Below are 21,827 nucleotides of genomic sequence, written 5' to 3' on the forward strand. Positions count from 1 at the left end.
AAAATTAGAGCCTCCAAGCTTCTCAAACTCCACCAATGAAAGCAGTAGGGCTTTGAGCTTTTACAGTGGGATTCAAGATGGCACTTGTTACAATTTAATAGCCTCCTGAATACAATATTTTTATGAGAAGAATATATAACATATCTCTTAATGGCATAATAAATGAACTATACATGAGATTAATGGAAAGTTTGACAGTATCTTTATTCTCAAATTGTGAAATACAAAACGCTACTATCATTTTTAGAATGATCGGTGAATTGCCTATATTGTATGATTACTCTGGCATATTTTCCATTTTGTATGTTTCCATTCATGGTGAATGGTGACATTTACCATGACATCTTATACCTACTTGTTTTTGCTAGAATTATGTACAATTAAGGAGATTTCCCCCTGCCCTGGGGAAAAATTTCTGTACCTTAGGAGGTACAGAATTATAAGGAAGCAATTTTATAACCAATAGAAGAATTATATTTACTAGCAATGATGGTTATCAGGTGGTAGGCTGTCAGATAATTTTTATAATCATATTTAAGCGCTGAAATACACAGAGCAAAAATAAAATTTTGACATTAATATTAATAAATAGTTGAGTCTTATTCTTCAAAAAATCTAAGAATAAAGGTACATATTTTCTTTTACATGTTTGATTTCTTTACATTAATTTGCTACTAGGTTACAGATTACAGAGATTTTCCTCTAGTTATTTTTCTTTTACTCTATCAGCAAGAGTTAAAGTATTTACTTATGATTTCTGTAATATTTCCCTAAGGTTATTTATGCATAGTTACCATAATTCTGGCAATATGTAAAACTCAGCAGATTTTTATTCCCTATCTATGCACTTCAGTTCCCTTTCCTATTTTGCAGGGAAATGTGTCTCTTTAAAAATTCTGGCCTCTATTAAAAAATGGTCACAAAAGCCCAATGGAAAGAGCGTAGGTTACTATATTAAGCTTTCCATCCATTTCCCATACATGTGTTGACCAAAAAAGTATCCACACAGAAGCTGCCTATTGGACACAAAAATCAAATATTCGCTCGTCAACTAGGTTGTCTCTCCTTTTTTTTAATGGAAGGTTTTAAGAATTAAGCTTGAAAAGGTTAAACGAGGCAACATTGTGGAGACCACTGAATCTACAAATGGGCATATTTCCACATGTACAGACCAAAGCACTATGAACTGGATGATAAAACAGGGACCACAGGAGGAGGAAGTTCATTGATGCGGTATCTTCAAATCTGGAATGTGAGTGTGTGGTACAATTTCTGGAAAGCATCTCTACTTATGAGGTCACATTACTTGATAAACAAGATCATAATTCATTATATCTTTCTTCTGAGCCAAGCAGATAATCTCTTCAACTAGAAAATGACTAGTCCCTTGCCTTCTATCGAGATGGAAAGAGCTGAGGACTGCCTCCTACTGTGTTTTAAACTGTTGATCATAGTACTGAATGGACTTCGTCATGAGCCAAGAGCATTCATGTCCAGAAAATATTTTTACATAATAAACTCTCCCTGCTATCACTTGAATATGAATAATGATAATAATAACCTAATGTCTTTTACAGTATTTGGGGTTAATTGGAGTTTACTCCTGAGGATGCTCCCTCCCCCCACATGGGTATACATACACACATTCCTTTAAGAGCCACTTTTATGGTCTTAGGTTTCAAGAATTTACATTAATTTACAATAAGAAGGTCTCTTCCTTCACAAGCAAGTGAAGCAAACCATCTCACAATAAAAGTGGTAGCAAGAATAAAAGCTGGCAGGTTTCCCATTAAAAAAAAAAAAACACACAAATGCAAATCAAAATACCTTCATGTTTTAACGATGGTGCATTAAAAAATAAAAAAATGAAAAAGAAGTTAAGTCAGAATCAGCAAAGTAAAACAGAGGAAAAAACCCATAGTATATATGTTATAGTATATAGAATTATCAATAGAATGTTTGCAATGTGTGTGTGTGTGATTGGTGGCATTCAGTGACAAATAGCAAGGAAAGGGAGTGCTGTTTGAAAGTGCAGTGGGACTTTATGAAATGGAAACGCCGAATGGTCCTGAGCTAAATAAACGGAAACAATAGGAGAAGAAGCAAGTGTGAGCTGATTTGTTCAGCAGCGCCTTACATCTGCACGGTCCCTGCTTTCTGCGTGGATGTGCTTCAGTGAAAGCTCGCGTGGCACCAGGAGAGCTGCAAACAGCCTTCCTCTGAGAAGTGGGGGAGGAGTGCAAGGCAAAAACCAAATAAGAGTTAAAAAAAAAAAAAAAAAGAGTGCCCACCGTTGCCACTCGCACACGGAGGGGAAATCAATGGAGGTGGATGAACGGGGGGTGAGCCTGCACACTCGCTCCCGTCCGCGATTGGACACAGCTAATCCCTCTGACCTTTGAGAAAGCTGAAGGCATAAAATGACCCTAATCATCAAAAGCACAATTAGAATGAAGAGCGCAAAACCGTGACTGTGGTTAGAGAAAGCAGACAATGAAGAGACGATGAAGGAAATTTGTCTCCTCAGCAGTCCAGTGAATGCTGCCTTGGCGATGGCCGTAATGGCTGCAGATGGATGGCAGCGGCGACTTGCGGGACACTTAGGGGAAGGCTGGGTGGGAGGAACTGGCGGGACCACATGACTCGCGCCCAATTTGCAGATGCTTCAGACTTTCCCCAAAGCACCCAGGGGTTTCTGCCCCTCCACGGGAAATGGCAAAAGAAGGGCAGAGATTGAAACAACATTGAGCATGAAGGGAAAGGAAGGGGGGTGGGCTTTACCCCAAGAGGGAAGAAATCTGTAATTTCAACATGAAGTGGTGTTTTTTTGCTTTTTTGGTTTTTTTCCTCAAGAAATAAAATTGACTAAATCCATCCTTGTCAGCACAAAGCAGACAATTCGGAAAACTAAAGCGTGCACTTCAAGGAGCTTGCCATGAGGATAAAATTGTCTGCCTGGAAATACTTCTTGAATGATTTAGTGGGGAATTTTGCTCAGATGAGTTCTGAAGAAATACAGTGGAAAGACATACTGCAACATGGCTGGACAGAAATGAAGCATTCAAGATCAGTTTTTCTCTTGAATTTAACTGATAACTTTCTTCACCTTTTCTCCTATAGAAACTCCAAATTGGCATATAAAACAGAAACAGAATGTGTCTTATTTCAAGAAGCAAATTCATAGGACTTAATTTTCATTAAGAATTGCTAAATGATCATTTTAAAGTGGACTTCTAATTTGAATTCATTATAATAATAGCCAACAATTACTGACTTCTTAGGTGTCTGGGACCACAGAAAGTTCTTTACAAATATTTGCTTATTTAACCCTCATTACACTCCCATGAAATACATACTATGACTCCACATTTTTTAGATGAAGAAAGGGAGACTCCCCACCTCCCAAAAAATAAGATAAAATAACTTGTCCAAGGTCACAGAGTTAGCTAGTGGCTCTTAAACATTACACTATATTGAACACCTAACTAAGTAAGTAAGAATACACACTTAGTTGCAGTAATTCCAAAATGCTAAGTAGATTACTTGATAATTTGAATTTTAGGGAATCATATGGGTCTTACTTGAATATCACTTAACATGTGAACTCACAGCAGTGATCAGAAATGTGCTTTATTAACATACCTGAAGGAAGTGATAACAAATTCATATATGATGGGAAAATAACACTGGTTAAAGGATCCCAATTCCTTTGATTCAGAATCTCAAATGAGATCTTAAACCCCCAAACCAGATTTCTCCATCTACAAAAGAATGATGCTGTTTCTTTTTGATCCCCCAACATCAGTTTAGTGGTCTGGAAGGAGTACTCTATTAATTCAGGTACCACTATTGTGTCATTTCTTTCCTTTAAAATGTGAGCTGTAGCTGTTCCTACAACGAGGGCAGCTGGGGGCATCACCTGTTAACTAACTTCAAGCACCATTTAATTAGCCTGTGTTGAAGCTACCGTATGCTTTGACTGGAAGGGAGTGGAACAGTAGCAGATGCTAAGCACAATAAAAGAAAAGCAGTTGAATACCAGGGCAAAGTGGGTGGAGAGAATAACAAAAAAAGTCAACAGACGGAGAGAGCCAGAAATACTAGTAAAATGGACCGGAAATTAACTCTCACAGATAAAGTTCAAGGGAGCAAATCTCTGCAGATTAAATTCCATCCCACCAAGGTATCGGTCACATCAGATGTTATTGAAGATTCGATCTGAGCATTTTGAACAAATGCAAACTTCAACTGGACAATTGGCTTAGTTTCTGATTATATAAAGAAATGGTCATTACTTACTATTCCTATGAAAACTTTCATGACTTTCTTAGACCAAACATTCTGGCGGCAAATTAAAACACATGTTGCCATGATGAAGCATAATTTTCCCAATTATTTTTAAGAGCTCTACTTTGTCAGTGTTGCCACTGGAAGAAATCTGGAAACAAATGGTTTTAAAATTATGAGTGTTTCTCCATCAATAGAATGATTTCCATACTGAAGGCATTTTGTCTTGTTTTGTCAAATTAAGTTGAATTTAAATGAGTTAAAAGCTTCTTCTCTGACATTTGTATTCTTCTGAGTTACTGGCTTATCCACTAATGCATTTACCTTCCTAACATTCAGTACTATATTTTATGTTAATAGAATTTGTCATATATAAATAAATATATTTATCTATTTGTTTTTTAATGTAATTGTTTAGGTCTCTATTACTTAATCAGATTTTATCAATTTGTATAACTGGATGTGACCCAAATTAGCTCAAACAAAATGGAACATGAGAATTTTCACATAGCTCTTCTTATTTTTTTTTTCAGAATTACATTTTTTGCAAATTCAGCCATAGAATGTGGTATTGCCAGGTATTGATTCCCAATCTGTGTTACATCACTTCAATATCAAGCCTCTCAGAAAAAATGTATTTCATTCATTCATCAAGATATACCCGAATTTATATCTATATCTAAAATACTTGAATGAGAGTCCATAGAACCGAAATACAGTTCACCAACCTGGCAATATTTAAATATCTTTCCTGTTTATTTATGTTGTGATTTATTTTGGTTTTAAAAATTATCACTATTTATTACACTTTCCTTTGTAACCAGTTTACTATGGGGGAATATTTGTAAATCATCTTTTTTTAATAAGAAAGAAAACTTTCACTACTAAATCCTTCACTTGATTTAAGTTAAACAAGATTTTCTTTCCCAGAGTATATATTTATATAGGGAAGGCTGGAGGGAGAAATGTATTATTCTATCAGCAATAGTGACTTGCCAAAATATAGTTTTCAATTAGACTTATAATTTTAGGTAGATACGTAGACAAAATATCTAATGACAATGATTATAATTTTAGATAGATAAGTATCTATCTAAATAAGATAGAAGTATCTATCTAAATAAGAAAATAATTGATATTCATTTGAGAAAAACTACCTCCTTCCTAACTCTTGACTCCAGTAAAACTATGCCTCCATGTTTCACTCAGTCATTTAACAAATATATATTGGTTAGCTACTCTGTGCTTAGCACTGTGCAAGGGGCAGGCATAGGAAGATAAGTAAGACATGCCCCTGGTCTAGTTCCCTTAAACTTATACCAAAAGGAAAATCTTTGCTGTTGAAGAATAATTTTTTTAAAAGTAATTGTCAAAAAAATCTGAATTTATGGAGTGCCTGGGTGGCTCAGTCGGTTGAGGGTTTGCCCTCGGCTCAGGTCATGATCCCAGGGTCCTGGGGTGGAGCCCTGCATTGGGCTTCCGGCTCAGCTGGGGAGTCTGCTTCTCCCTCCTCTCTCCCATCCCACAAGTCCCCACGCCTCACCCCTGCTGCCAGCTCATACTCTCTCTTACTCACTCTCTCTCAAATAAATATGTAAAATCTTTTTTAAAAAATCTGAATTTCAGGACACAGTTTTGTGAGAACTGAATCATGAACAATACTGGACTCGTAAAAAAAAAAAAATCTGAATTTATCTTAATTTTATTTAATCAGTAGTTCGGTCCCCAAATTTACATTTTGGGAGGGGTTCTTGGGTGGCACAATCAGTCAACCATCCAACTCTTGGTTTTGGTTCCGGTCTAGATCTCAGGATCATGAGATCAAGCCCCGCCTTGACTCTGTGCTCAGCCCGGAGTCTGCTTGAGGCTTTTTTTTCTCCCTCTTTCCTTCCCCACTCAGTCCTGCATGGGTGCATTCTCTCTCTGTATCTCTAAAATAAATAAATAAAATATTTTTTAAAACAGTAAAAATAAATAAAAAGAAAAATATGTAGGAAAAACTTTAATAATAAACCCCTATTTTAATAACATCTTATTGTGTATTTCTAGCTTAAACACATCTATGTTATTATAACTACATACTTTATTTTATATTGTCTCTAAAAGGAGACAGTGAAGAAGACACGGTGATGTGCTTAACAGAGCTCAGACATCGACTGGTGAAATTATTCAATCTCATTGTTTAGCTACTGGAAAAGATTCACTAACCTGGTGTACCATTGCTTATATACTATTAAAGTTCCATCCAGTTCCTAGAATTGGATTGATGTGTAAAGAGAGGGCACGGGCCTCCATAAAAAGAGGAGGTGCTTTGGAATCGAATTCCAAATCCTCTATTTACTGGTTGCATGACAGAAGCAAAAAAAATTTCTCTGAGCTTTCCTTTCAGCATCTCTAAAATGGGAATGTAGGTGATGCAGTTAGTGATGATGACTAAGATCATGATAGACCTGCAAGAATTGCATGGGAGGGGCGCCTGGGTGGCTCAGTCATTCAGCATTGGACTTCGGCTCAGGTCATGATCCCAGAGTCCTGGGATCGAGCCCCGCATGGGGCTCCCTATTCCGTGGGAAGCCTGCTTCTCCCTCTCCCACTCCCCCAGCTCGGATGCCCTCTCTTGCAGTCTCTCTGTCAAATAAATAAAATCTGGGGGGGGGGGGGGAGAATTGCATGAGAAAATAGATATACCTAAAAAATAACATAAGTTATATGTTTTTAAAAAACTAAAGTATGTTGTAAATATTAGTTGTGACTATAATCAGTACAGTTTTTACTTCTCATTATTCACATAAGATTTATTCAGTTACCCGATCACCTAAACTAGAAAATGAGGAAAAGCAGTAACATATATTTTGAGATCATTGTATGAAATCTACTTTTTCATTTAATACAATCCTGGCATCTCGGGTTATGGGTTATAATTATCTACTCTCTCATGAAGACTATTTTTAGTTTACTCAAATACCAAACCACTCTGAATTTGTTGTTTTGTTCTGTTTTGTTTTGTTTTTCAACAGTGTTGGATGATAAAGTCTTCAAATTTAGGAATAATCATCCACTCACAAAAAATTTATTTGAATACATATATATATCAATTTTAACATTTTGGTTTATTTTATCTAGAAACACTTTTTTTACAGTCATTATTCACATAGATCATTATAATCATGGCTCTTTTATTTTTGAAAGAAAAATAAGAAAGCAACCTTGATTTTCCTTGTAATAGCAAAATTGGAAATAGGTGTAATACACTGTTTTCTGTGTTACCATATTGCTGCTTAAAAGAATAGATTTCACTTAACATTTTGTAGCACAGTTTTAGAACTTGATGCATATTAAATTTAATGTTCTATACCATATAGATTACTGAAAAAGTCATTCAGTCCTCATTCTTATTTAAGAATTCCAAGTGAATTCTTAATTCCCTGAATTATTTTAAGTAGGTACTACCTAAAACACATACTGATTTTTTTTTTCCTCTCCATCTCTGTAACATAATTCTTATTTCTTCCCTTATTCCCAGTTCAGAAGAATGGGGCAAATAATATTGTAGCTTCCACAATTATGTTAACCACATATGATTAAAACAGAAGTTTGAATTTAACTTTAGTTTGATCTGGAAAAATTGTGACAGATATAAAACTTCACAAACATAGTTTTTGTACTTAATTCCGTAATTCATTGCCTGGGTTTCTAATTAAATGTTCTCAGTACTCCATTTAAAGTACCCATTGCCTGCATTCCTCTTGATTAGTAGGAAAGAATCAATGAGAATTGATCCAATTTGTAGAACACAATTCTCATATTGATAGTAGTTTATATTCATTTGCTTTTCCCTAATCTTTTATTAATGGTCATCTTCAAAATGTCAATTAATGCCAAAACCCTGCACAGTGATAATGCAAATCTATAAGGAAACCAACTTGACACATTACAGTAGGGCAGAAGGAAGAAGCTATTATTTTTGATGTATCTTTACATTGCTGAATATATGGAAAGAAAGGATACAGATGAAAACTCCAGTGTTTTGACTGTGAATTTAAAACTCAACTTAAAAATTAAAGATAAATGAGTGAAATTGAATTTAAACAATAGGGCCTTCTCTTAGGCCTCTACATTTCTGCACTGTAACACTGGCTATCATAGCATGGTGAACAATTTAGAGAAATGGGAGGTTGAAAGGTAGTACAAATATGAGTATTGATGTCATTGCAATGAGGTCACCAATGAAAGTGAAGCATCAGCACATGACTTTCTGCTGCACATTGTAGAGAAAGCTTTAGACCACTCAGTCTTCATCTACCATCCTCTAAACTTCTTGGAATGTTTTTCGTAATAGAATGAGCAATTGTTAATATTATGCCATATTTGCTTTAATCTTCTCAATATACTTTTTCTGAACCATTTGAAAGTAAGTGAAAGATAATTCACCCATCAATTATTATACATGAGTATGCTAAGGAACGTATATTTTCTTTTTCGGTAGATTTTAAGTTGGGTCTTAAGTCTTGACAGAAATCAGAGCAAACGTTTTTAGCATGGATGCTTTATAGATGATGCTGTATATTGTATCACACGATTGGCCTTCCACTCTTCTTTCCCCACCGTTGGTGGATACTAAGCTTGATTACTAAGTTCAAGTGGGAACTGCTAGATCTACCCATTATAAAAGTATACTTTCCCCTTTGCAGTTAACAGATAATCTCTGGGGTGATACTTTGACCCTGTGAAGTGTGCTGCCCCCTACCATTTTTCACCTGATAGGTTTAGTACCCATCGATGATGATTGTCTGAATGAATATTTTATCAGAGGTTGCAATAAGGATTTTTCTAATTCAGTTTCCATTATAATTTGATATAGGTGTTGGAGACATCTCAATCAAAGTGGAGTTATACAGATTAACAAATTTCAAATTCACACTTAATTTACCATTAAATAAAAATTTATCACCTTTAATAAATGTTATATTTAAGGATAAAGTTTCCTAAAAGACATAATCTCCATTGTAAAGAAAGCTATTGATCCTTTCTTGGAAGCTATAGATCTTTATTCCTTTTTGTTATTGTTGTCACTTTTATTAAATCCGCAAAAGACTGCTACAAGGTGGCTGCCTCACACATAATATGTCTTCTATAAATAAAATATATATTATTACATGGTTATGCATAATTTTATAAATATATAATATAACATCTTACATATTACAGGTTTAACTTTGGCATACAACCTACTCCAAAAAAAGATAAATAATAACAAAAATTAAAATAAATCATGTAGCAACATCTGTAACAAGAAGTTACAGGCAAGAGTTCAGTTTTAACCCCAAATACTGACGTCTCGCTGAATTGTAAAATATTAAAAATATAGTACAGAGATGACTTCCTTAATATAGATAGGGAATATAAGAAAGGAGAACGTTGAAAGAAAAGAGGATGCATTCAGTGTTTCACAAGAGAAGGTATGAGATTTCTTGGAACCCTCATGAAGTCAAATAAGCAGTGGACACAAGTTTTGGTCACTGGTAGAACATCCAATTAAGAAATATGGAAGTTGGGGCACCTGGGTGGCTCAGTGGATTAAAGCCTCTGCCTTCAGCTCAGGTCATGATCCCAGGGTCCTGGGATCAAGCCCCGCATCAGGCTCTTTGCTCAGCAGGGAGCCTGCTTCCTCCTCTCTCTCTGCCTCTCTCTCTGCCTGTCTCTCTGCCTACTTGTGATCTCATTCTGTTAAATAAATAAAATCTTTAAAAAAAAAAAAAAGAAGTGTGGAAGTTCTATCATTTTATCAAAAAAAAAAAAAAAAGGAATTTTAGTCATGAGCCACAATGAAGATCTCTACAGAGAGCACGGGGAGCAAAGAAAGGACAAAGTCTGGAGCCTTGTGAACCACAAATATGTAAGGAAGCATGGGAGGGAAACGGGCTTTCATAGATAAGATTTCAGTTCTTTTGGGCCCCACACATTAGAATTGGAATTAGAATCTAGAAAACAGCATTTTTTTAAAAATCTAACATAAAATAAAGGTCTTAATTGTCAAATTGGAATTGGTTGCGTTAAAAAGCTCTGAAGGCCAAATGACCCCTAAATTCAGAAGAACTTGTCTATCTGATGGAAGGTTGTAGTGAAGGTCCATCTGACATGTTTCCAACCCTGCATGTCTATGATGTTATGATTTAAGACTTCCTTTTATATTGAAAAAAAAATGCTTTCTATGCCTTTACAGATCCTGGGTACATAGGGAGTCCATTAACGTTGAAGTTAATTTATAAGAAGTTTTTTTGTATTTTCAAGTTGTTTCGGATTGAGAGCCAGTAACTTAAGTGAGATCTGCATTCTTGGTTGTCAGGTGTTTATTAATTCATTTATTATCTTAAAGGGGAAAAAACTGGGTAAGTCTGTAGGACGTTGCAGGTCCAGTGCAAGGGGATGGGTGTACCAATGTGAAGCAGATTACCTGACCCTTGGGAATTCAGTCTGATGGGGATGTCAGGCACGTAGAACCTGCCCCTCCCCCACCCCTTGGTGACAGTTCCTCTCTGGATGTGATGGCGGCTTTCATCAGTCGCAGCCACACCTACATCAATTCAAGTCTGGTTGGCCCTAAATTCAATCCTGGGGTACAAGAAGCCCTCCCTCCTTCAGACACTCCAAGCACTATGTAATCTCTTGTCTCATTGTGTTCTATTCCATGGCTCACATAATCAATACTCCTTAACAAAAAGTTTAAATAAGTATCTTAGGACCCTCTCTACATCCATCCTAAATCTCATGCTCAGTGAGTCAAGGGGTTATTTCCTGTTATAGTTATCTTTTGACTTGAAGGGAGAAGAAAAAAAATGAGTGCAGTTAGCCAAGATGGCATCTTTTGTTCCTAAGGTCTAGCATATTGTTAATTAAAAGCAGTGCTGGGTAGACGGAATGTGCTTTGTAGATAGGATAGGATCCATTGATTAATGCAAAGTCTATTCTTTCTTGAGCCTAAGAAGGGGTCAGGAGGGTGATGGGTGGGGACAGGAAAGTGAATTTTAAAAAACAGTCAGGATAAGTTAGACATGGGTGAGAAATTCTCCTTGAGACAGATCTAAGTATCTAGTTTGAAATGATATTGAACTTTCCTCGTCGCTGTTGTTTTTGTAGTATCCTCCTTTTCAGGGAACATCCAATAACCAAAGAATGCAAACGTCTTAGGATAGTGTGTTGTCAAACTGAGTTCACATTGTGGATGTGGAGAGATTTTTATTTTATATTTAGCAGAGTGATTGCCAATGTATGCATCTGCATTAAATAACACAGTCCCTCATAAATTAAAGGTAGTATTTCCTCTAAAAAGCTGCATTGGTAACTAAAAGTAATGGCTCTGAAAAATTAAGGTGACTCTAAACGCTTCATATCTTTTAACACAGTATTGTGGGTAAGCAGGGGAGGTCTCCTTAATAGCCTTTTTAAAAGCCTCAAAAACCAGAACCTTCTATTTATCTTCCTGTATCAGCCTCTTTTATTTGGTTAGTTTGCTTGAGCAAGGTTACTCAGTTTGCGGCAGAACATTGTGCTAACACTGGGGAAAAATACACACAAAAAAACGCCCGTTTCCCATTCACTCTTATTGATGTGACTTAAAACTGCCTTAAACAATTAATGCATACAAATAAGTTAACAGTCTTGGAGGGAGTGGGGGCCAGGGGTGTGTGTCACAAGTGGACCCTTTTCCTGCTCTCCCACTTCCAGACTTGATTTTACGGATAACTCTGACAACAGCCATCACTGGAAAAGCAAGGATGAATACAGCAAATAATGAGTATTTCCTTTTAGTCTGCACAGATCCGCACCTTTTTTTTTTTTTTTCCTTCATGTGAGCCACATCAGGTTTATTATATGACACAGGAGCTGGAGAGGAGAGGCAGGGAGAGAGAGTTAGGTAAAGAGGCTACATGCAAAAAAACAAAAAGTGGCTCACATTAGATTTTGCATCCGCTTTTAAAAACTTCTAAATCATCCCCGGAGAGCTGTGTGTACGACCAAATGTGTCAACCTAGCTAAAAAAAAACTAGCTAGGGCACAGAATTAATGACCCCCGTGATGTTTCTAGAGGGACATTACCTGCGTGTACTTGCTGCCTCGTTCATAAGTGACACACTTTTTTTCCTCGAGTGCACAGCTGGGCTCCCTCTCAGCGCAGACCGAGAAATTCTCTGCAGATGCTGTTCGAGGTGATAAAAAGCCTGCAGAACACCTCCGCGTGCATGACCTATGACTCTACGGTATTCGGTTTAGGAGGTACACGCTTGGCTTTTATTGTGTCTGTGCCTGCTTATCAGCTGCGAAGCTAGATACTCTGCTCCTGCTTCTCGAACACGCAGAGATTGGACCTACAGTGACGCAGCACTCGGGAAACTGGTCGCGGTGTCACTGGGCTTGTGTGCATAATTTAGGCTGCAACTCAACTTCTGGATATTAGAACTTGAGTGCTTAGCCTCCGTTCTAAAACTCTACCTGGGAAAAGTCACACGCAGTGTGAAAAGCATAAAAAGCCTTCCTTTTGTTCCAGACAAACAAGGATAAGGGAAGGAAAATACTTCTCTGGACGGTTGTCATATAGACTCTCGAGCCAGTGGGGAGGTTTTAAAATATCCAACCCGAAGTATCCGAAGTGAAATGTTGTTTTCCTCACACCTTCATTGCAGCAAATTTAACTCCGTCCCTTAAGATGACGAATTGTTGCCTTCCGAAGGGTGTGAGGCTGCACGCTGTTTTCTTTACTGTTGCTCAGGAGAAGTATGACATTTTTATCATCCACCCCGTTATTTGACAAGACCCTATTTTTCCCCACACACCCCCCTCCCCCCCACCCATATGAGGTACAGTCCCCTGAGTCTGTAATTGGCAGGAGATGAAGCGATGATGGGGAGTGATCACAGTCAATAGCTTTGATTAACAATAAGGTGGAAAATTAGCAATGCTAGCATTCAGCCACCCTGCCCTCTCCCTCCTCCATATGCTCCCTCAGTCCGTGCTGGCGGCCTCGCAGAGGGCAGTCAGAGCCCTCCACCAGCTTCAAGTGCAGCAAAGGTGCAGGCAGAGCCGAGAATTAGGGAAATTAAGGAGAAGCCGTAGAAACTGTCAGCCAGAATGCTGAGCCCTCCGTGCGGCTTACTGTGCTGCAGGAGGGGCAAAGAGGAAGTGTGCTGTGTGTTGTCCTTGTGTGTTTTTCTGTCACATGTGGATTTACTTGTGTCTGGACATGCTGTGATCGAAATGGCAACTACCTTTACTCCTGTGACCCCATCAGCAGCTCTGGTGTTGTTTCCGACAGACCCTGAAGACCTAGAGAGGGGGAACGACAACGGGACGCCAATCCCCACCTCTGATAACGATGACAATTCGCTGAGCTACACAGGTAGAGTGTTTTCTTTCCCGAATACTAACTGTCCATGCCTCCTACAACGCCTCCCTCTCCATCAGTCATCAACCACCTGTGTAAAATTATCTCCTCATTGCTACTTCCCGCTAACAACCTCTACAACTTCTGGTCCTCATTTTCCAGACTTCATTCTTCAGCCGGGAGGTCATATGGCTAAAGTCAACTCTTTGGGGAAAAGAAATGTAACCTTAAGCGCTGCATGCTTTCTTGTTGTCTAGTTTTAATATGAAACAATGCTTCTCAGCCCGAAACTGGGATACGGCTCGCTTGTGTAGGCAGATCATGTAATAGTATCTTAGAGATTTAATAATTGACTCAATTGCTTTCTAAAGAAATAAGGCTACCTGCAAGTAATTGGGTTTCAAAATTATCTGTAGTTTTTGTCTGTTTGTTTTGGTTGCACTTGTAGTCTCGTGAACAACAGAAAGCAAACTCTTAACAGGAGTAATGCAATCATAATGACCAACTTAAGGTCTCGGGATTGTGTTTGCATGGACTTATTGTTTGTTACCTTATCTACGAGCCATGATTTAAGTAGATGCATGTGTACCCCAGCATGAGAGTAAAAATTAACTAATTGGATGTGCCGGAAATAATTCGTATTAGGAATGTCTAAGAATGATTGCCTTGCAAATATATAAATGTTTCATGCAGAATTTTAAGTGTAGTTCTACATATAATCATGGAAGTTACACATCTAACTGAGAGAATTTGACTGCGACTTCAGATAAAGGCAAAGAATATGTCACTTATAGCCCACTGACTCAGATAATGATGTAATAGAGGCCTTATGGTAATAGCAACTATTTAGTATGTTCTTTTCATTAGTTCTTATTAGCACAGTGCTCTGTAGACTGCTAGGTTGTGAGCTGTGGATCTGAGGCGGGGGTGGGGCACGTGTGCGTGTATGTGTGTGTACGTGTTAAGGCAAATGGAGTTAAAGGTGATGGAGAAGTTCTGTATCATTACAATCTTACAGATGACTGTGTTAGGAAGAGACTCCTCCAACAGACACATTTCACATGGTAATAAGCTGCTACTTTAGAAGCAGCCTCGCTATTTTCCTGGAACTAATTTTCTCCCACATTAATCTCCCCCTTTACACAATTTCAGGTTTTAAACAGTTGGAATAAGGACCAAAATTAATAACGTCTTTAGAAACAATTTAATATTTATTTTACTTATGTCAGCCTTCTGGATAACTCACTCTCATTTCTCTCGTCTCTTCCACCTGAGAACTGAGATAAAAGGACAAATCAGAGCCCATCGGGGGTGAGATGGTGAGGGAGCTGGTGTGATCCTTTTCCAGAAACTTAGCTAGCACAAGAGTTGTAAATGTCATTTCCTAATACCATAAATACCAAGGAAGTCCATCTGTCAGAAAGGAGGAAGGGGAGGTAGTGTTCTTTCTCATGGGTATCCTCGTTTGCCAGGGCATCCTACGTGTATTCCCTTGTGCTCACCCAGTCTAAACACCTGCATTGTTTACATACTCTAATAGGGTTTGCTCTTTGTCTTTTATGGATTCCCTGAAAATTATTTATCCCCAATGCATAAATCATGCTGGAGCGTTGAATTAAGAAAACTTAAATAACAATACATTTAAGACTAAGTGGAGCATTTAAAACACTTTTTATTTCTATTTATTTTTCTTCTTTAGGTTAATCAGTAATCAGATTTCTGCTATTAAACAGATCCGATGAATTATTATGAGGTAATGAACTCATAAAATTATCTTTATATTCTACAAGGGAACTAATTAAAGCAGCACATTAATGTGATGTGACTGGAAGACAATCTTCTGAATAATTTTGTTCCTGAGACTATAACTGTTTGTGAACTCTAGTAGCAAATGAAGCCATTCTGGATATTTTGTTTCAGTAAACTCTTGATTAGTCAAGAACCTTTTTTCTACTATATTAATTAAACATGCTATTTGTCTCTTTCACTTGCATGTTGACCATTTCTTTGCTCATTAAAACCTCCATTGGCAGTGATGAGAAAATTTAAATAGAAAAAAATGGGTTTTGTTATTTAGGAATAACAATTATAAAGATCTCAGTTAGCTCTGAGGTTAAAGGAATCATGCAAAGTATTACTTGAAACTACCAAGGGATTTGTTTTGTGTGCATATGTGCAGGTGTGTGTGTGTGTGTGTGTGTGTGTGTGTGTGTGTATGAATTCCCTTTACTCTGATCTCATGAAATTGAGTTGATAAAATCTTCATAGCAGAGGAAATTCAGTTCAGAAGGAAGTGAGATGATCTGTCTGCTCAGGAACATTTTTACATATTTAATGTAAATTGTTTATGGTATATCTGGAGTTTAGAAACTCTGGCTATAGCAGCAAGAATATTGTTAGAAATAAAAATATAAATATTAAGCAACATAGAGACTATACAAAGCGGTTGTCAAATAAATCACTGATATGAGTTAGTTGCAGGATAAATGTTTGTGAGAATTAATAAGTAAATGCATCAGGTATTATTTGAGGGGTCTGTATATTTTGCACATATCACAAAACAACTGTGAAAACTGGATGCACCAGACGTATATTTTGTAGTACATGTTGCTTCACTTCATTGAGCTGACAAGTGAGACTTTTCTCTCTTCCCCTAACACGCATGTATATGAAGAAGAAAAGCTTCCCAGAGGAATTTGTACAATTCCAGAAAACATTTTGGAGGGAACATGAAACAATCCCAAAAGGAAATCACCAGTTCACTAAACTTCATATTCATACCCCCCCCCAATTCTCTTTTTTTTGACCACCATAGAGAGTATAATTTCCACTGCAAGCTAATTTGTCACTACATCTGCTCTACTACTCAAACCATTTGGGACCATTACTATCAAATTGGCCCATCAAAGTAGAACCCACGGATCTCGGATCATACATACAAATTAATATTTTTATTCATGATCTAGTCAATTAATTGTCATCTCTTATCAGTAGTACTTGCTGCTTAAAGCATATGCCATACTGATCTAAATGGTGTAAGTATTCCTTTTCAATTCCTTGTCTCCTTACCATCATCAGTCACAATATTATAAAGCCAAGTAGGGTTTGAAAACATTTCAGTCTCTCTTTTACTAACCCATAAATGCAAAGCAATTTCTAAAGTGGCATGGTGATGTGTTATTAAAGTGGACTTGTGTGTTATTTAGACAAGTAGACCATTTCCTGTTTAACCAAGCATGTCATAAATATTGGGGATTATTTAACAGTTCACAATATATAGCCTTTGTTGCAAGAACAAGTAAGACAGGGTTTCAGAGCAGCACTTTGTGGGGTCAGATACACATCATTCCAAAGAGGCTGAATATGTAATCAATGATTTTTTTTTTAAGGAGCTTGAAGAAAGTACATTATTTTTGATTTCTGAAAGTGCACATGGAATTTCACAAATAGGGGAAAAATTAAATAATATGTGTAATAATATTGAGATGTCTGATATATACATGTAATCCATGTAGATCTTTAGTTAGTGTCAAAAAATTTGAAGAGAATTTATTGATACATAAAATGTCAGGGAATAAGTGGGAGCTACTAACTTCTTAGTAGCATTCTTAATCTTTTAGAAAGCAGTAATTATTAGTTAGAAAAGAAATGAATTTTATCCATTTTTTTCTGAGTGCCAAAAAAGTCTAAATTTTATTTGTGAATGTTGAAAATATATCATTTGTCTCCACTTTAGATAATAAAAAAACATATCCTGTCTCCATACGTCTGTTTTAAGGATTACACTTCTACATTTACGGTAATATTATGGAAGCATAGCTAAATGCAAATTTAAAAATCCTAAAACTGAATAATCATCAGATTCATGGAGGTATCAATTTAAGTTAAAATCTAGCCATGGAAGGTCAGAAATTCCAGAGTTATCTCAAACAGGCATAATAGAGTTTTCTACCCCTTAATACTAACTCCAAGTAAAGTTTGGTTATAATTCTGTTCAAAAGGAAACAAAATATATGCTCTCTTATTAGAAAAAATCTAGAACAAATTAGTGTGTTTGCCCATATACTCTTGAATAGCAACCCCCAAAACATATTTTGCCTCATGTTTTGAAATCTTGACAAGTAACTATGAACTGAGGGCAGCATTGATTCTTCTGAGACTCTACATTCTTAATTGCATAGTCTCACAATTAAGATCAAACAAAATTTCCATCATGGCATGTGCATTTTTTACAAATGTATGTATTGATACTAATAACCAGCCCTTATTATCACTTCATGTATACAGTGCAATTTTCTGAACATGTTACATGATAGTAACTCATTTAATCCTCATTACCATTCTCTTGGGAAGGGGTCGTTATTAAGAGCAACAGTGCCTAATGTCTGCCTCAGTATTCTAGAACATTTTAAATTTTTCTTGGGAGACATGGGTGGCTTAGTTAAGTGTCTGACTCTTGATTTCAGCTCAAGTCATGATCTCAGGGTGGTGGGATCAAGCGCCACATGGGGCTCCGTGCTCAGTGAGGATTCTTCTTGTCTCTTTCCCTCTGCTCTTCCCCCTCCCAAATAAATAAATAAAATCTTTAAAAAATAAATACAAATAAATGCATTTCTTAAAATAATAGATTAATAATAGATTTCTACTTGCTAGAGACACACACTGGGAATAATATATAATACCACATCAATTTAACCATCGAGTCAGTCTTAAGTAGTTAAGGAAAAAAGATACATGTTTTTTCCCCCCCAGAATTATAAAACCATCAAATTTGTGATTTTTTTTTGAAGATTTTATTCGTTTATTTGTCAGAGAGAGAGTGAGAGAATGAGCGAACACTAACAGGGGGTGAGGGGCAGAGAGAGAGGGATAAGGAGTCTCCCGGCTGAGCAGGGAGCCTGATGTGGGACTGGATCCTTGCACACTGGAATCATGACCTGAGCCGAAGGCAGAGGCCCAACCGACTGAGTCACTCAGGCATTCCCCAAATTTGTGATTGTTTTGAGTGACCTTAATTATTAGGCAACTTTGCTAGTTCTCAAAAATGGGAAAGGAAGCAAATAAGACAGAAAAGATTGGGATCATGGGTTAAATTCCTGTATAATACTCCAAAGTCTTCTCCCTAAATTGAGAAAAAAAGCTTTCATTTTCACAATTACTGACCATAGAGAGCAGATATGCCGACATTTGTCTTCCCAAAGCTTAAGGGACATGGGACATGGAAGGCCCAAGTAGATTTGAGCCTTAATGGGTGAGCCTGGTGGTGGGTATTAAGAAGGGCACGTATTGCGTGGAGCACTGGGTGTGGTGCATAAGCAATGAACCTTGGAACACTGAAACAATAAAATAAGATTTTTTTTTAAAGAAGAAAAGGGGGCGTCTGGGTGGCTCAGTGGGTTAAGCTGCTGCCTTTGGCTCAGGTCGTGATCTCAGGGTCCTGGGATCGAGTCCCACATCCGGCTCTCTGCTCAGCAGGGGGTCTTCCCTTCCTCTCTCTCTGTGATCTCTTCCCTTCCTCTCTCCTACTGTGATCTCTCTCTGTCAAATAAATAAATAAAATCTTTAAAAAAAAAAAAAAAGATGGGGTGCCTGGGTGGCTCAGTGGATTGGGCCGCTGCCTTCGGCTCAGGTCATGATCTCAGGGTCCTGGGATTGAGTCCCGCATCGGGCTCTCTGCTCAGCGGGGAGCCTGCTTCCCTCTCTCTCTCTCTCTGGCTGCCTCTCTGTCTACTTGTGATTTCTCTCTGTCAAATAAATAAATCTTTAAAAAAAAAAAATTAAAAAAAAATAAATAAATAAATAAAGAAGAAGAAAAGGAAGAAGAGGAGAAACAAACATAAAAAGTAAGCTGAACTTGAATGGCAATAGGATTCTATGAAAGAGCAGCCTAAAGCAGTTTATCTCAATTATTTTTTTTTTAACTTAAGGAAATTATGGAATGCCTGGGTGACTCAGTAGGTTGAGCATCCAACTCTTAGTTTCAGCTCAGGTCGTAATCTCTGGGAGGTGAGATGAAGTCCCACATAGGACTCCATACTCGGTGTGGAGTCTGCTTGAGATTCTCTCTCTCCTTCTCCCTCTGCCCTTCCTCCCCAATAATGTTCTTTCTCTAAATAAATAAATCCATCTTTTTTTTTAAAAAATTAAGCAAATTTTATGTTGTCCTTACATTGGTGACACTAATTCTAATTCTAGAATTTTTTCATGAACATTTTGGAAATTTAAGTCATTCCAAAAAGATGTTGACTAAGGTATGGACTGTTATATTTAGTATTTGATAATATTTTCAGTGTGGAAAACTTTGCAGTTAGATATTTTTATTTTCTATGGTATGAGAGGAGAGAAGACAATGTCTCAACTTATATAAAATGGAAAAGCTTTGATTTTTATAGGAAATGGCATTTCATTTTACATCAATTAAAAATTCAAGTAGAGAAATATTTTTTATGAATAGTTTTGATTTGAATCTTTGAAAGAATACTTTGATTTTTAAAATATATCCAAAGTGGCAAATTTTAAACATATAGAGATAAGTAAACACACTCAGAAAAATAAAGTAGGTTGACATTCTTTAAGTATGCTGATGTCCCAAAGACAGAACACCTGTAGATAATAAGGAATTCAGATTAAAAGTTTTTAAGAGAAATTTTAATAAAAATTTTTTAAAATCCTATGTCATTATAGCTACACAAAGCAAATACCTTATTATCTGGATAATTCAATAAGAATCTTTATTTAACCAGCAATTTATGCAAGACAATATTTTAGCTTAACTATTCTCCACAATGCTTACAGAGGCCTGGCTTTAGAAATGATTCCCTACTGGGACACCTGAGTGTCTCAGTCAGTTAAGTGTCTGCCTTAGGCTGAAGTCATGATCCCAGGGTCCTGGAATCTAGTCCTATGTCGGGCTCCTTGCCCAGTGGGGAAGCCTGCTTCTCTCACTGCCTGCTGCTCCCCCTGTTTGTGCTGTCTGTCTCTCTCCCTCTCTCTCTCTCTCTCTCTCTCTTTCTCTGATAAATAAACTTAAAAAGGAAAAAAAAAAAAAAAAAAAAGGAAGGAAGGAAGGAAGGAAGGAAAGATATGCCACAGGCCCAAAGCCTTCTCAATGGCACACATCAACGGCGTGACTCTCGATTTCCAGTCAGACGCTGTCAGGACACAGTCACGGATGGAGTCTCATTCCTGCAGTAGTTTCACTTTATGCTGTAATCCCATACAAGTCATCCTCCTGCTTTTTTGTTTGGGATTTTTTCTGACTCATAAAAAGGAAATAATATTTGGTGACTGACTAATTTTTTGGAAACGAAAAGATAATTGGCTAACTCTTCCTAATCTCTAATTGTTAGAGATAATTTTAGGCAATGACCATTTTTTTTTTTTTTTTTACATTTCACTGAAAAGTTTTTATTGGCCTTTTGGATAGAAACGGGAATTTATTTGCCCGGAAGGATGATTCCATCATACTTCTGCTGGAACCAGCACATGGCCTCCTCTTTGCTGATTCTGTGTTTGGCCCCAATGCAGCCTGTCCTGCACTTCTTGTCTGCGATGCTGAAACCTGGCCTACCCAGCACCACATAGAAGTCCAGGCCGTAGATCCCAATGCTTGGGTCATATTTGATACCCAGATCGATGTGCTCCTGGATCCCAAAGCCAAAGTTTCCAGTATCAGAGAAGTTATTTTTTCTTAACTCATACTCTCGAACTTTTAGACCTTTCTCCAGGATTTCTTCTGCCTCGGCCCCACGGACTGTGCAGTGGACAGCAATCTTTTCATTTCTCCTGATACCAAACAATCTAACCATGTATCTAGCTTTGGAGAACACGGGGGTCTGGCCTGTGAGCTGCTCCAGCACCTTGGCTGCCCGGGTCAGTCTGTCTCCACTCTCCCCCACACAGATGTTGAGGCAGAGCTTGCGGATGCGAAGTTCCCGCATGGGGTTCTCCTTGATCCTGCGCCATGGTGGAGAACAGTGGCAATGACCATTTCTAATCCTTATATTTATTCCTATAGAACTTTTGTGGAATAGTTCTTGGACATGAATCTATCTTCAGCTCATGGTCAAAATTTAATACCTAGAAGGCTATGCAACCAGCACATAAGTGTTTGCTATAAAAATAAAATATTCTACTATTATTTTACATTGCTGCAGAGAAA

General features: G+C 37.3%; 1 protein-coding gene across 1 annotated transcript; it reads right to left on the reverse strand.

The window, feature by feature from the left end:
* Nucleotides 1-21,037: 21,037 nt before the first annotated feature.
* On the reverse strand, nt 21,038-21,612 carry LOC132010263 (large ribosomal subunit protein uL5-like). Its single transcript, XM_059388175.1, has one exon. It carries the CDS (start codon nt 21,604-21,606, stop codon nt 21,103-21,105), a length of 504 nt encoding a protein of 167 aa, XP_059244158.1. The 5' UTR covers nt 21,607-21,612; the 3' UTR covers nt 21,038-21,102.
* Between the last annotated feature and the right edge of the window lie 215 nt (nt 21,613-21,827).

The sequence above is a fragment of the Mustela nigripes genome, chromosome 2 (assembly GCF_022355385.1).
Source record: "Mustela nigripes isolate SB6536 chromosome 2, MUSNIG.SB6536, whole genome shotgun sequence".
Lineage (NCBI taxonomy): Eukaryota > Metazoa > Chordata > Mammalia > Carnivora > Mustelidae > Mustela > Mustela nigripes.